The 15,232-nt window shown below is 31.5% G+C and overlaps 1 protein-coding gene across 1 annotated transcript; it reads right to left on the bottom strand.

Moving 5' to 3' along the window:
• Nucleotides 1-1,024: 1,024 nt before the first annotated feature.
• LOC137388350 (E3 ubiquitin-protein ligase TRIM56-like) lies at nucleotides 1,025-10,743 on the bottom strand. Its single transcript, XM_068074837.1, has 9 exons — nucleotides 10,580-10,743; nucleotides 10,046-10,202; nucleotides 8,419-8,602; nucleotides 7,314-7,510; nucleotides 6,267-6,437; nucleotides 4,634-4,742; nucleotides 4,036-4,092; nucleotides 1,424-1,498; nucleotides 1,025-1,125 (listed from the first exon to the last, which is right to left on the bottom strand). Exons 1-9 carry the CDS (start codon nucleotides 10,741-10,743, stop codon nucleotides 1,025-1,027), a joined length of 1,215 nt encoding a protein of 404 aa, XP_067930938.1.
• Nucleotides 10,744-15,232: the final 4,489 nt, after the last annotated feature.

Below are 15,232 nucleotides of genomic sequence, written 5' to 3'. Positions count from 1 at the left end.
TTTATGTTGTTGAAAGTTTTCATTGCATTTGAAGTACACTCACCACTTTTATTGCATAGAAATATATTTCAGAACATTTTTGAGAAGGTATTTGCAAATTTTATGCCATTATTAAGTAAATCTACCAATATCCAACTTTAAACATAAAAGTTTAGGTTATACACGTAGATAGTTTACTTATGACTGCGGGTGTTTTCAGAGAATATTTAAATACATGTATGCTCACCAAAACAAAGAATTTATTATGTACTCCACATGAGTAGTTAGGCTTAATGTATTGATTATTTTGTCGTTTAAGTGGTGATTTACAGCTACGTAGATAGCTATTCTTAATGTAGTAAGTAGAACCATTAGTTTACTGACTTCTATAAAAAATTTAGTAATGCTTACTGACTTTTACAAAATTTGCTCTCAGTTCAGAGTTTATGTATATAAATTACAAAAAAAATATTCTTGAGCAAACAGTCAACTAAGTTCTAAACTTTTGCAGCAGAACATCAGAAATCTTACAACAACATAAACAAATCACATTTGTATTGCTAGTATGAGGTTTCTCACCTTGTGCTGTAGTAACATCAGATCCTCCAATGAATGGTTGAGAGTCAGCGCCTATGTTTAAAGAAATTTTCATATTATTACCGTTGTCTCCCAAACACTTAAAATATTGCCATTTTAAGGCAGACAATTGAAATACAACATCACAAAAACTAGCCAAACAAGTATTGTGATCAGACACATGGCAAATGAATCAAATAAAATTTTTGCTATTAAGAAGTGAAAGTTTTTTGTTCACTTTCGTACTTCAGTAAAATATGATGAGCTACTGTGTAAAAGGCTGTAAGTGATGTATAAATCAATCACTTCTGACACACTCTAAGTTACAAAATAATAAAGTTTAATGACGAATAAATATATTAATCCCGGAGTTAGCAAAGATATGAACATGCACGCATGAACTAATCCCACACATGTGGTTTACAGAATGTGTCTCATTTGATAAGGAGTATACTACACCAGACACTTGTCAGTAGCTGTAGCAGACTGACTCACCGATATAAGTTTGTGTATTTGGTGGTGAATTTAGAGACTGAACATCAGGTGATTGATTGATTAAATCATCTCGGCCTGTAAAAATAAGATTGATATAAAAATAACCTTCGTGGTCGAATTCTCAAGTTGCAACTTTTCTGCTGAATTCGCAGGCTACAAAAGTTTGTGCCATTGTTTTGTCTCTGCGATGCACATGCTGTAAAAAACTCAGGTTTATTGTAAAATTGTTGGAATGCTTATCATGGGTTATTCTAAACTCTTTTACATAATTTACCTCTTTTGCTTTGGCTTGGCTAGCAGTTTCTTAAAAAGATCAATTTTCTCAACATGTTTTACATGCTATCTAAATTGGTGTAATATTTGTCCAACTCACCATTAAAGCGTCGGCCACCATAATTTTGACATGAGCGTCCTCTTCCTCGCGATCTATTAACACCGCGTGAAATACCTACAAGAACAATAAACGATGTGAAATCAAGGTATTTCCTGCATTATCGCCATTTGTACAGAAAATATGGTAAATGATATAAATTACAACATTAAAGCGTACAGAATTAGAGCATTCTGCTGTATATATTATACTAAATATTTTGGTTAGATTTCCTTCGAATTTGCTTAGTAATATAGAAAAGAAAACTATTCACCATGTTTATAAAGTTCTGTTTAAAGAAAACCATGATCTCACCCTTAATTTTTATGATTAAATCATAACATGTGATTAGTTTTTCGCATCATAACTTAGCTTGCATAAATATATATCTGAATATGCAATCTTTTTATATTTTTAAAAACAAAGATCATATATATGTCTAGATATTATTTATATTTATGTTTAATATACATATGTATATTATGTATAATATACATATGTATATTATATGTAATATACATAAATATATTTTATTTCTCGAAGCATGTCATAAGTCAAATGTCATTCCGGCTATAGCTATTCAAATCTTGATATTAAAATTCTGCATTTGCATGGAATTGAACTCACTACGCATTAACAGATTACTTATCCAAATGATCTACCATCGAGCTACCACGACATATTCGTCAAAGAAATTTTCATATACCGGATAGTCCATGTGAGTGCTAAGTATTTTAGCCTTGCATCCATGTGTTACAAAACCTCTGTTAATAAACTTTTTTTAGGCTTTAATTTGTGCAAAACCATGCTTCTTGATTTTTAAAGGATGATTTATTTTGCCCCACAATATCGACAATAATATATTTCTAACCTAAAAATTGGTGATTAGTAAACTGATTATATATATATATATATATATATATATATATATATATGTTATTGAAATATATGCGTCGGTGAAATTTTTATGGAGGGTTATTCGTATCCGTTACACGGTATATCCAGTATCTGTAATAATAAAAACGTATCACAATGATAAAATAACGTTAAAAGTTTAAAATTTGCTAACATACATATCGAAACTCCTCCGAGTATGTGCTTAGTAAACTAAATTTATTTAAAGTAATATCAGCATTTACGTTGCATGTCTGTCACATATGTATATATATCTATATACATATATATATTTATATATTTATATTTATATATCATGTATTTATATCATATATATTATATATATTTATATATAAATCTCAAAGTCTGTCATCTTATATATGAGTGTATGTATGTTTGTAGTTTGGTATGTCCAGTTCCAGCAATTAAAATCTTTGAACTTATGCATGAAGATCTATCAATTATACTTTAATGCACAATCTTTATATATAGATATATATATATATATATAAATATATATATTTGTGTATATATATAAATATATGTATTAGTATATATATATGTATATATAAACATGTATTTATATATATATGTACATAACTATATGATATATATATATATATATATGTACATAAATATATGATATATATATATATATATATATATATATATATATATATATAGGTATAACAATAGTTCTTTAAATTGTTAACTAGTAATATTTTGTGATCGATTTTTAACTAGTAACTAATTTTATTGTCGCAGGTCTCACAGGTTGTTAGAATCAATAAAGGGTAAATTTAGAATTCTAACAACTCGTTTGTAGCCGTTCTCACTCTAATTTGTAAAAAAAAATCAGGTATGTTTAAAACTGCACCCTTTGTTATATATCAGATTAATTTTTACGTGAAAGTTTGTAGTTACTTTAACCATTTTTAACCATTTGTAATTCTTGCTTTTTTAAAATTAATTTCTGCTTTCCTTTGCAATCAATATAGACTACTAGACATATTGTCATTAATTTTAAAGATCATCGTATTTTATGTATATGATGTGGATGCAAAATACAGCTAAATTTGAAGCTAGTGGTTTGTTGTATTAGGCTATTGGTTTGCTTTTAGGTATTGTTTAAATCAAACTAATTATTTACCTTAAGAAATAATTATTAAAATGGATTTTATGTTGCAAAAAACTTTCATCACAAGTAAGTTACACTCACCGCTCTTATTGATTAGCAAACTATTTCAAATTTTTTTGAAAAAGTTTTTAAGAACTATATGCTATTATTAAGTAAATTAACCTAACATCAAACCTAAATCTAACCTTAGGCATAAAATTTTAGGTTATAGACGGCTTATTTACGACACCGGATGCTTTAAAAGATTATTTAACACAGCTCACTAAAACAAAGTATTTATAACTTATTCCACAAGGGTGATCGCATTTAATGTATTGGTCATTTTGCTTTATAGTGTTGCTTTACAGCTCAAAATATTATCAATATAGTAAGCAGAAACATTTGATTACTGACTTCTATAAAAAACGTAATTAAATTTTGTGTAGATTCAGTGTTTTTATATATGAATTAGCAATCAAAATAATTTTAAGCAAACAGCCATTTCAGTTTTGACGTTTTGTAGCTCGTATTCAGTTTTGTCGATCACAAATCAAATAGCAAGTTAAACAAATAATATTTTAGTAGCTGAAATAATGTTCCTCACCTTGGGTTTGGCCTAAAGTAACATCAGATTCCCCAACACCAGGTTGCGAGTCAGCACCTATAATTAAAAACAGTTACAAAATATTACTGATGTCACACAAACAATTAAAATATTTTTGCATAAAAGTATGAGAATTTTGTCTAAAGGTGGCAAAAGACGATGTTAAGTTTTTCCGATTATAAAAGTGTTCACTCACAAATTCAGCCAGTCCAGCTATAAAACTGCTGTTCAAAAGCTGTCTATATAATCACTAGAAGTAGAATGATAGCTGCAAGTCTAATTTATCCAAGTGAAAAAACAACGCTCATCCATATAGTTTTTTTTTAAACATTCTTGTTAGTGAATGAGGCAGCAATGACGCCAAATAGTGGCTATTAAAATGGTGAGATATCACAGCTTTTAGGGAGATGTTATGTAAGGCTACTAAAATGTTGCTATATAGCAGATATTACAATGATGTATAACATCTATTAAAATGACATTTCAAAGCATATATTACCACGATGCCACATAGCTTCTAGCTAAATGGTTCTACATAGCAGCCAAAGCTATGACATTATATACCAGCTTTTAAACAAATCTTCAAAATATCTCTTACTTTTTACTTCCAGAATCTTTATGTTCATTACTTTCAACATTGGAAGTTGTCTTCTTGTTGCTGTATTCATTTCTGCTTCCATGCTTTTGTATGCTTTCACTATATCAACCTGCAATAACAACAAAATGCAGTCATATTTCAACAAAACTATTAGTTTCATGTTTGTATATTTTTATTTACCATAAGCTTATCTAGCAACACCTGAAATAGTCCGCTTTCCATAGAAAAAATAGTTAAAGCAATAGTATGAACATAATTACTGTTTACATACTTATTTCATATGATGAACTCTCACAAAACATACAGCTGCTAGCAGACTAGTATTATATAGTTGCAAAATCTGCTAGAAACTTCTCAACTGAAGCACAGTTTGAACTATCAGTGCTTGATGTAAAAATGTTTTCTCATAGTTTAAATTACAAATTATCAAAAGGTTTGAGGTCAAGGAAAATAAGTTGGACCTCTAAAACTTATTTATTTATTCTGGAAGTATATGAACTGTATAAACTGGTACTTTGGGTAGAAAAACTCATTTTACAGGGTGAGCTGGAAAATGGAACAAAACAACTGTTTCCACCTGTTTCAGTGCGTAAGATTTACTAAGAACCTTTAATGTTTATAGAGTAAACTTCAAGCAAATATAATTCAGATTTTTATTTGTCCATGTAAAACAATTTTAGTATAAAAGTAACCAAGACTTGGAGTCAAACTCAAATTTCCATTCTGTCACACAAAACGTCCGCAAAGTTTATAAAGTTCTACGTAAAATATTGGTCAAAAATCTAAAACAACTTTCTTTTATATTCAGTGGAAATCTTTCTAAGTATTGTGAAGTTTCTTTTGCAAGTTTGATGGGATGTCTATACAAGCTGTGAAGCAAATTTATATTCTAACAATAGTCTCCTATTCAATGTTTTGATTTCACCCTTGCAATATTATTTGTTTTATATTACAATCAAAACTGATTAGATGGGTCAGTTCATTTGCATCAGAAAAAATGAAATCTATAGTGTTATATAATATACTACACTAACTACATAATTTTTTAATATTTTTCTATGTCAACTCATTATTTGGTACATGAAAATTCAGCATTCCAAAATTACATGTTATCTTTAGAATGCCAGAGTGTGTCTTTTTGTCCTGACACATTCAGCAAGAATTATTCATGCCCTTGATTTCTCTGATTCAGTGGACACTACATTCAGATGGAAACTTAAATCATTGAAATGCTGTGAATGAAAATATTATTAACATAAAGCTATCACATCAAGCTTCAATTTGATGCACTATTTATTTTTGTAGGCCAACTCAATCCACAGATATAACAGTTTGAATGAGATTCTCTCTTAAAATGCTCAGATTTAGGCGAAAGTGAAATTATGATGTTTATTGATTTATTTAAGTAAGGAGACCGGCAAAGAAGAGACAAATAATGCTGCAGTTTGAATGCATTATTTGATATCAATGAGAAAAAAAACACATGTTTCTCCTTGGAACTTTTTACCTGCCCTTAATTTTATCTATATCTCTCTTGAAACGTCTACAAATATTTAAAGTTGACAATGTTGAAAAGAGAGAAAAGCAACAATTAGACAGAAAAATAGGCGTGATATGCTTCAAAGGCTGTTACCTGGTGGTCGTTTTTAACTTTTGTCTCTATATCTGTTCGCTGACTGCTGAGGCTGGCTAGTCTAATACCAACTTCCTCCTCTGCAAACACTGCCAACTTTTCATATGTTTGTCTTCGTGTTGCAACCAATTCTTGTTCTAGCTTCTTGTATTTGGCTTGTATGGCACTGATCTATGCATCATAGAGTAAATGCTAGCAATATTCACTAATCCTCAATCATTTTCTGATTGTTTTCTAGATATTTAATTAAAAATTACTCAGTTAGCAATCCTTTACTAATATCTTTATAGTGATCTTACAGTTTTCACACACAAGGCATAGCCCTACTTCTGTCTTGTATAATTTGTGACAAGTGATCTAAACACTACTATAAGTAAACCTTCCAAAGCTTATCATTATATTTTCCTTTTATTTGCAAATCATCTTTAAGTTTTTACATATATTATCATAAAAAACATGTCAAGCCACATTGCGATGATATTACCGAGTTCTATTGAAATAACAATTCGAGTCCTAAAGTTTTTAAATGGCTTGCATATGGAAAAAATAGCATCTTAACCAATATACTTTTTCTCGAATAAACCTCATATTGTCCACATATACATGTATCTTCAAGTTTGTCATAGTGCTGGAAGCTGTATGTCAACCTTTAATAGAAGCATTTTAGAAAGAAAAGTAAGTTGAAAGTATGCTGTTTTTATCAGTAATGTATCTGTAATTTCTACGTCAAATATCTGGAAAAACTTAAACATGCAGTTAGCTTACATATGCCACTGTTTAAAAGCATCTGATAAACTAACCAAAGACTAATCTATGTTAGTATTTCAAGTCAATAATGAGTATTTATACAAAAGCTGATGATTTAGGCACATACTTTTCTTTTTAGCATTTAAATATAATCAAGTGCTATCCAATATATTAATCTGGAAACGCCCAGGCAGTCAAATGACTTCAAAAATAACCAGCAATCGCGAATAACTAAAGCATGCCAATAATTTCCGATAAAATATACGAAAGCTTTTTGTGGTAAGTTTTTCGTTAACAAACCTGTTCATCTCGAGCTACATTCAACTTAACCAGCATTTTTTGGGTAGAGACTTCAAATTCAGACATCTCTTTATTGGTTTTCTTAAGCAACACAGACAACTTTTCTTCCTTTTTCATCATCTCCGCCTTCAGATTATGGATTTTTCCTGTCAGTCTAGTGACCAGCTCTCCCAAGTTGAGTAGATTGTGGGGCTGACCTACAATCAAGCGATCAATAACAACATTATTTGCTGTTAAAGGTGAACTTGCAGGAAACTGTAGGTTTCATATGAAAATCCTAATATGTTTTGTACAATTTGTGACTGCATTTTATGTTTGCAATGATCTCGAAGCCAGGATACTTCAAGTTTAAAATTGAAAAAACGTAATTGTGGTTAATATGCTTAGATCAAACCCAGTGAAAAAGTGACTAAGTGACTAAGTGACAAAGACTATGAAAGTGAGATTATGTTAAATTGTGATGTCTGTAGTTGCAAAAAGACTAAAAAAATAAAGAAGTGCTATACATGTACTTCAATATAAAATTCCCTTATAGCTACTATAGCAACTAGTGACATCACTTTGCTTGTATTGCTCCTCTGGTTGTTTTAACTAGATTCACATTTGGTTGATTTTAATCTTAAAACTTCTTGACAGATCATTTGAAGCATCAAAAACTATTGCAAATGATGGAAAATACCAACAATTGCTGAAAAAATCTACAAAAGATTGTTGCAATATTATTTGGAACATTATTGAACAATAATAAATTCTTAAATTACCCTGAAGCAATATTTTGAACTAAAGTATTAAATATGTGTCTGTTGAAATATAATTTGTTTGTCAATCTTGCTTTGTAGAAAGTTCAAAAATCTTTTTAACGTGTTATTGCGGTTACCGAAAGACCCAATGTCTTAGTTTTTGTCAATCTCTGGTTTGTTCTATATAATAATATTCTATTTTTGTCGAGCGACAATGGTGAACAAAGCAATTAACCAGAACATATACATGTATTTTCACCATAACTAGACTGATGGTGAACATATCAGCCAGTATTGTCAGCAAAGCTGATAAGTTCAAACTTCATTTCTATACATTATATTCTCCTTTAGTACTTATAACTGACCTCTTTCACATGTGTTTCCAGGAGAGATACAACTTAGACAAAACACCTGCAGGCACACTTCACAGCCCAAGCTGTAAACTTGGGTTTTGTGTTGAGCACAGTTTCTTGTCTCTAATTGGCCAGCCCGCTTGGTATACTCAATGATAGTCACAGCTACATGGTCTTCATGAAAGTCATTGTGAGACTAAAATATATGCATTTATTCTGTGTTCACATACTATAAAAAACTTAGGAGATGAAGGTTAGTTGATATTGCGAGATTATTGATGATTTCTATACTATTTGAATGAGGATTAGAGAAGTTATTTGTGATAGTTTATGGTTTTAAGAAGTTGGTGCTGTGAATTATTTAACGGTAAAGTTTTTAATAAAAATAATAGTCTACCATACCAAGCTCGTCTTTAATAAAGACTAGCTTTTAAGATGACATCAGCTGATACCCATGAATAGCTTTAAAACGTGATAATATAGCAGTGCATTTTTCCAAAGCTGCGTTTACAGTTTAAATATCGTTTAATAAGTTGAAAGGAATAGGGGCTTGAAATTAAGTCCTCCCAATACACACTCTGACGCATTAGGCAAGTTCTTTCTTAAAACCTAGGACAATCAATGAACATATATTTATGCTGCTCAAGCACTGTGATAATCTGGAAGAGGCGTTATCAATAAGGTCTATAAAGATACAGTCAAAGAGGCAAGAATGCAATAAATTTAGGATTCAGAGAAAATCATAGCTCGAGCCAGTAAAAAAAAAGATGGAAGATTAGCAGTAGTTGGATTTGATCAGATGCAATGAAAAGACATAGGAGATACGGTTAACTCAAAAGGTTAACCAAATCCTCTTGTTTCTTAATTCCCTCTGATCGATTGCATCTTACTCAACCCAAAGAGTTTGTCGTAGCTTCCTTGTCTTTAACCGTTCAAGTTAATCTAGATAGTTAATCTCTTTAACACTTTGCAATGACAATGAGTTGAAAATAGTAGAAGTATAAAAATGGAAGACAAGGTTAGAAATGAGAGGCCAAGAATTCATGATACCGGAAACAATGTTCTAGTGATGAGACAATTTGTATAGTTAGTATCCTAATATATACTACATACTGATGTTCTTACATTTATGCCACTTAACTTTATGATTTAATCACTAAGGACAAAGGGCCAAGACAGACATTGAAATCATTTTATCAATAATGTTAGAGAGCTAAGACAAGTGGTGAATAGATGCCTTATCAAAAATGATTAATAGCGGGTAGTAAATGAGTGGGTTGTACATGTAAATGGACAGACTCTAATAGAATTGATTAAAAAGAAGGTAGCTATAAAAGAAAGGAGCATGTTGTATAAAGTTGTGGCATTGAAAATTGGCTGAAAGGTTCCTCATGTGAAGTACATGGAAGAAGCCTGAAAGAATAATAACAGAATACTGCGAAGGTCACTGTGGGGCAGTAAAAACCAGATACGGAATGTGTGAGTTTCACACCAACATAAACGGGTTTACTAAGTATGACCAGCATTTTATCAAGCATTGTCAATTATGTATAACTGAATGCTGTGTCATTAAATATTTTGTCAGCCATTGCCAAAAACATTATGGATTTTATCTAAATACACCATTCAGTTTAGTTACCTCTTGATGAGCTTTACAATACTTCTTTGAGCAGTCTCTGCAGTAAATGACTGCTGGCTTGACACTTGTCCCCTTTTTAATACATACATCACAGTCATGCTCAGGGATACCAGAATTATGAGCTGGTAAGTTGTCAACCTGAACATGAAACGCTTCACTACAAACAGCAACACAAAGCATAAATAATAGAGAACTATCAAGTCACAGGACTGTTAAGATTCAAATTATTATTGCAATGTTCAAAAATATATGGCAAATGGAATATGAACAAATGGAAGAAAAATTTATACCAAAATGAGCTAATATTATAGTTTACAGTGTCATTTGTTATTCTTGTTATACATGTAGTACCATTTGTTAATAAAAGAGGTAAAGGAAATCGATGTAATATTTTCTATATTTCCCATGTGCTACTGAAGCAGAAATTTGATCCTTACATTTGTCAAAGAAGTTCAAGTTTTATAGAAAAAAGTATTTTATTTGCTTAAGTTCCACTTAGAAACAAACATGTTTAGCTAAAAAATTGTGACTCACTTGCATTCTTTGCACCTGATTGCTCTCTGGGCTTCTACGTGACCAATTAAGCATCTTCTACAGGCAAGATGAGTACATGGAAGAACTCGAGGGTCAGCCAATTGCTGGCCTTTAGACAAGCAAAATACACATTCCAAATTCTGCAGTTTCTTGGCCGTGGCCATCTTTCTAGAATGGGAATAAAATTTTGAATAACTATTTGACCTTTTGAAATGATAAGTTTAAATAATTCATCACCATTAAAGTCTAGGATTTTCTTGTTATCTGCAATTCAAATAAAGCAATTTGCAACTGACTGAGAAGTATTTGTCTTTAACTATTCTTTTAGACAACCATACTATCATTCATAGTCTAAGCACACGCACAGCACAAGAAAAATTTCTCAGCAGAAGTTTTATCTAAAAATTTACAATATATATTTATCAACGCAACGAATACAATTTACATTTGCTGAGGGTTTACGATAAATACAGTTTTCAAATTGTTTGAACTTATTGCATCTGCCTTTGTTCTTAAAGCAGATGTATGAAGCTTGTCTCCTAAAATCGTTACTGATAGTATCTTGGGAAGCTTCAGCCACTATTAAATTTTACCTAAACAGTTGCAGAACCACAACAACCTTGACAAACCTCTCATAGAAAATATGTTAAAGTCTTAAAATGGTGCTTTCAGAACCTTTTTTATTTGAGTAACCCTCTAGCGTTATTGTTTTCTTTTTATAGGGTTTTATTTGTTATTGGATAACTTGCTTTTGCTTGTATTTACAAATAAAGCCGATAATCATCTGATTTTAATATTTTTGTTTAAACTAACTTGAGCAACGTATTTGTAAATTTTATTAGATAGCATCGATATATTTCTATCATTTGCGATTGCTTTTGAGGTTTGAGGTTATCTGACTGCCAGGATTTTCATGATCAAAATTGGCAAATTACGGTTGATTAAAGCACCGAAACATAAGCAGCACGAAATGAATAGTTCACATCATTACTATTGTTAAAATAGGCTATTGCATTTACGTTGCAGCGTTACGCATCTCCATTCTGTCACTTTCTTCACAACAATAAAAGCCATAATCACACATATGCATAATCTAAGGTTTTTAATACAAACCAATTTTTATGTATTTTTATTGCATAACATCCTGGCCATCAGACCATCTCAAACATACAAATGAATCGCAAATGATAGAAAAATACCAAAAAACTTGGATTAAACTTTACTAAAAGTGTAGTACACGTTTTTTTTTACCGGAAATAAACTTTGGTAGGAGCTACTACAGCTCACTGCAGGCCTTATATACAGGAAAAAAGTGTCAAATGTTATATATGCTATTTTATTCTATGATATCAACTATCTAACATTAGTACTGATATTTTTTTATTGAGATTGTTATGATAACTATGCTGTGTAGTTTATACATTATGGTGTCTTCTTATTCTTTAATCTGACAAAATCAACATTTTTACGGAGACAGTTACTAGTTGGTTTCAATATTTTTATATTCCTAATATTTATAAACAAGAACTATTTGTTTCAAGTACTTGTTAATATCATTTATTATAACTTCTGAAATACAGTTAGCTCACCGTCGTAATTTAAACATTAGGTAGACAAGCTTGACCAAAGTCAAGTCATAGACCAGTTAGACAAGCTTCAAATGCAGTCAATGTAAAGCCAGTTAATGTATCACATCAAATAAAAGATGCAAGAAACCCTCTCTTAAGCACACATAATGTTTAAATAGAAAGACTAACAGCAATTTTTGTAACAAGAATAAAGATTACAACTTACGGAGCACCTGCCAGCCTTCTCAACAATGTAGTTTGTAGTCATCTGACTATGCCTATTGCTTGAAGTATTGATGCTGATAGCCATTATTATTTAATCATTGTTTAGGTTGAATGGTCAGAGAATACCCCCTGCTATGTCGCATTGAAATAAGCTTTTAGTCCTACTAAAGATCAATTGATCACTAAAGGCCAATTGATTACAAGCTAAAGAATTCTTCCCAGAGTAAATAGACAAGAAAAGAAACTCGATCTCTTTACTAAAACAAACTCAATGACTCCCATTCACAAGTAAAGCTTAGTCACGAAGTGGCTTGTTAGTCTGTTGGAAGCTTTGGAACTGCATCTTTTAAACATGCACACTATATTGTACATTAATAGAACTAGCAGTAAAGCTTCTATGGTTGGCTAGATTAGTAGAGTACACCAAACTTGTTATATTTTTGTCATTTTCAATGCAAGCAAGTTTTATTGCGAATTGTGTTTTAAATTATAATAGAAATAGGCATTAAGACAAACAGCTATCTATATGTTTTAGTTATGTAACTGAAAGCTAGCCCCTTGTTATAGGTCCACCAGTCTTTTAAAAGCTATATGTTGATTTCCGCTTAAATACCCATAAAACCTTTAATTTTGAGGTTCCTTAAAATTGGCAGCCTTTAAATGATATGTTCGAGTTTTTTGTTCCACAACTCCCTTGTCGTCTCCTAATAGCACCATCAAATAGCAGCTATGACTTAGTGGTTTGGAACACATGGCCTCCAAACAGTAGGTAAAGGTTCTACTCCCTAAAAAGGCCTCTGGTTGCAACTGAAATGGCATCCAACCTTAATTTGCTCTTTGTAAGTAGGCACGTCTCCAGTGTCAACATTCATTTGTCACTGGAGTCATACATGCTCAGCAAATATCACAAAGCTTATTTTTGTGCCATAAAGCTCTTACATGCACACCCTCAGCCAGGCAGACATCGCAATATATATGCAAAGGATTGCTAACACTCTCACTAAGTGTTAATATTCCAGCAATTGTCCTTTGAGACAGTTACCCACTAAGCGCTATATACATGTAATAATGAGCAGTTATACACTGATGGTCCAAGCAGATGTTATAGCCTGATGACTAGACAGTCTCTCCAGGGCGGGTACTCACGAGATACTATGATTGGACTACACTGGTAATTGCTTCAGAAATGAACTCTCAATAAGTGATGAGGCGAGACCATCCACTCCAAACTGTGGAGTTCAGCCAGATATGATGGCCAGATGGAATGAGAGACTTGCTTATTGCAGAGAGCTTAACTTATCACAAAGGTGTTTCCAAGAGTACTTCACACTCAATGGTGATTTTGGCCAAAAAAGAAAGAGAGGCAAAAGTTTTGAGCCATAACAGTATCTACATCCATTTTTGAAATTGCTCATTTAAATGACCATCCAAGTGCTTGCTCTTTTTTAGTCACAAACCCAGATAATCAGTATTTGTACGATAAATTTGAAGTCCCTAAAAATAGATGATTAGCTCAGTTGGTTAGGTTATCAGTCTAATAAGCTGAGTTTTACGGGTTTGAGTCCGAACTTAGTTAAAGTATTAAATATATCATTTATATTATTATTTTTTTGTTGCTCTCTGTTTGTCTTTCCGTAGGTATGTTGGCATTTTTTGTCACAATGCACATGAAACAAATACTGCCACAATATTTCTGAGACTTTGAAATATGGTCAAGTAGCTTAATTAATTAGTTAAAACAACAAACTAATGAACTGCATATCATAGTTTAGTGATCCACAATATTTAACACTTCAATTTTTTCTTCATTTATATGTACATAATATGATGATAGCTGGTTCCATGTATATATATATATATATATATAGATATATATTTATATATATATATATACATATATATATATACATATATATATATATATATATACAGTCAAACATGGATAACTCGAACTTCACGGGACCGAGCAAAAGTGTTCGAATTATCAGAGCGTTCAAGTTATCAGAGCACTGTCACAAGTCCATGTATTTACTTATTTATTAGTAGATACATGTACATATGCAAACTATAATATAAATCAAAAGCACAAATGGCTTGTTTCAAATTAAATGCTTCTAATGTAAAGTTTAAAACGTTTTTATCAAAAAGTATAGAGATTTTTCTATCACTTGAGATTGGTTTGTTGTTTGAGGTGATGTTATTGCCAGGACGTTTTTTTAGATTGACATTGGCAAACTTGATCGTTGTTGAAATGCTCAAAAGAAAAGACATCTTTTTCTTTTGAGCGTTTTACCCACGATCAATTTTGCCGACTTTTCTTGAAGTTAATGCAACTTCAAGAAAAAGTTACCAAAGAAAAATCTCTTACTTTACCTGGGATTCGTTAGGAGCAACACTCCGAGGCAGTTCAATTAAAGGTTTTACGAGGTTTAACGGTACATTGTATATCACTCACGCTTTTTGAATGGATACTTGTTGAATGTACACACGTATTCTGTGTTTAGGTCAAACGATGAATAGTTTTTTTAGCTAAGACAACGTATACGTTTAATAAAAAACAATTTTAAGACGTTTTAAACATTCAACATTCCGACGTTGATTCAACACGGAATCAACGTCGGAAAATTATTCGTCACGGGCTAGCCGGGTCACGCACTCAAGGATTTTCGCCACGCACATACAAAACAACATGCTGTTTTTGTTTTGTATGTGCGTGGCGAATATCCTAGCGCGCGTGACCCGGCAAGCCCGTGCTATTAATCGTATAGCAGTATAAATCAAATTGGACCAAACCTTTAGAAAAGTCGTTGACAAAATTATTTTGCCGATGGTGGTAATAACAACGCTTATGAATTACGAA

This window comes from Watersipora subatra, chromosome 2 (genome assembly GCF_963576615.1).
Source record: "Watersipora subatra chromosome 2, tzWatSuba1.1, whole genome shotgun sequence".
Classification (NCBI taxonomy): domain Eukaryota; kingdom Metazoa; phylum Bryozoa; class Gymnolaemata; order Cheilostomatida; family Watersiporidae; genus Watersipora; species Watersipora subatra.
This window is presented reverse-complemented; position numbering and strand designations above follow the sequence as displayed.

What these genes read in the sequence shown, in the direction of transcription:
- LOC137388350 (XM_068074837.1), bottom strand. Translation starts at nt 10,743, where the DNA reads ATGGCCACGGCCAAGAAACTGCAGAATTTGGAATGTGTATTTTGCTTG. An exon ending in ATCAGGTGCAAAGAATGCAA is followed by an intron (nt 10,203 to 10,579) that starts GTGAGTCACAAT and finishes TGCTGTTTGTAG; the next exon opens with TGAAGCGTTTCATGTTCAGG. An exon ending in AAGTTAAAAACGACCACCAG is followed by an intron (nt 4,743 to 6,266) that starts GTAACAGCCTTT and finishes TTGTTATTGCAG; the next exon opens with GTTGATATAGTGAAAGCATA.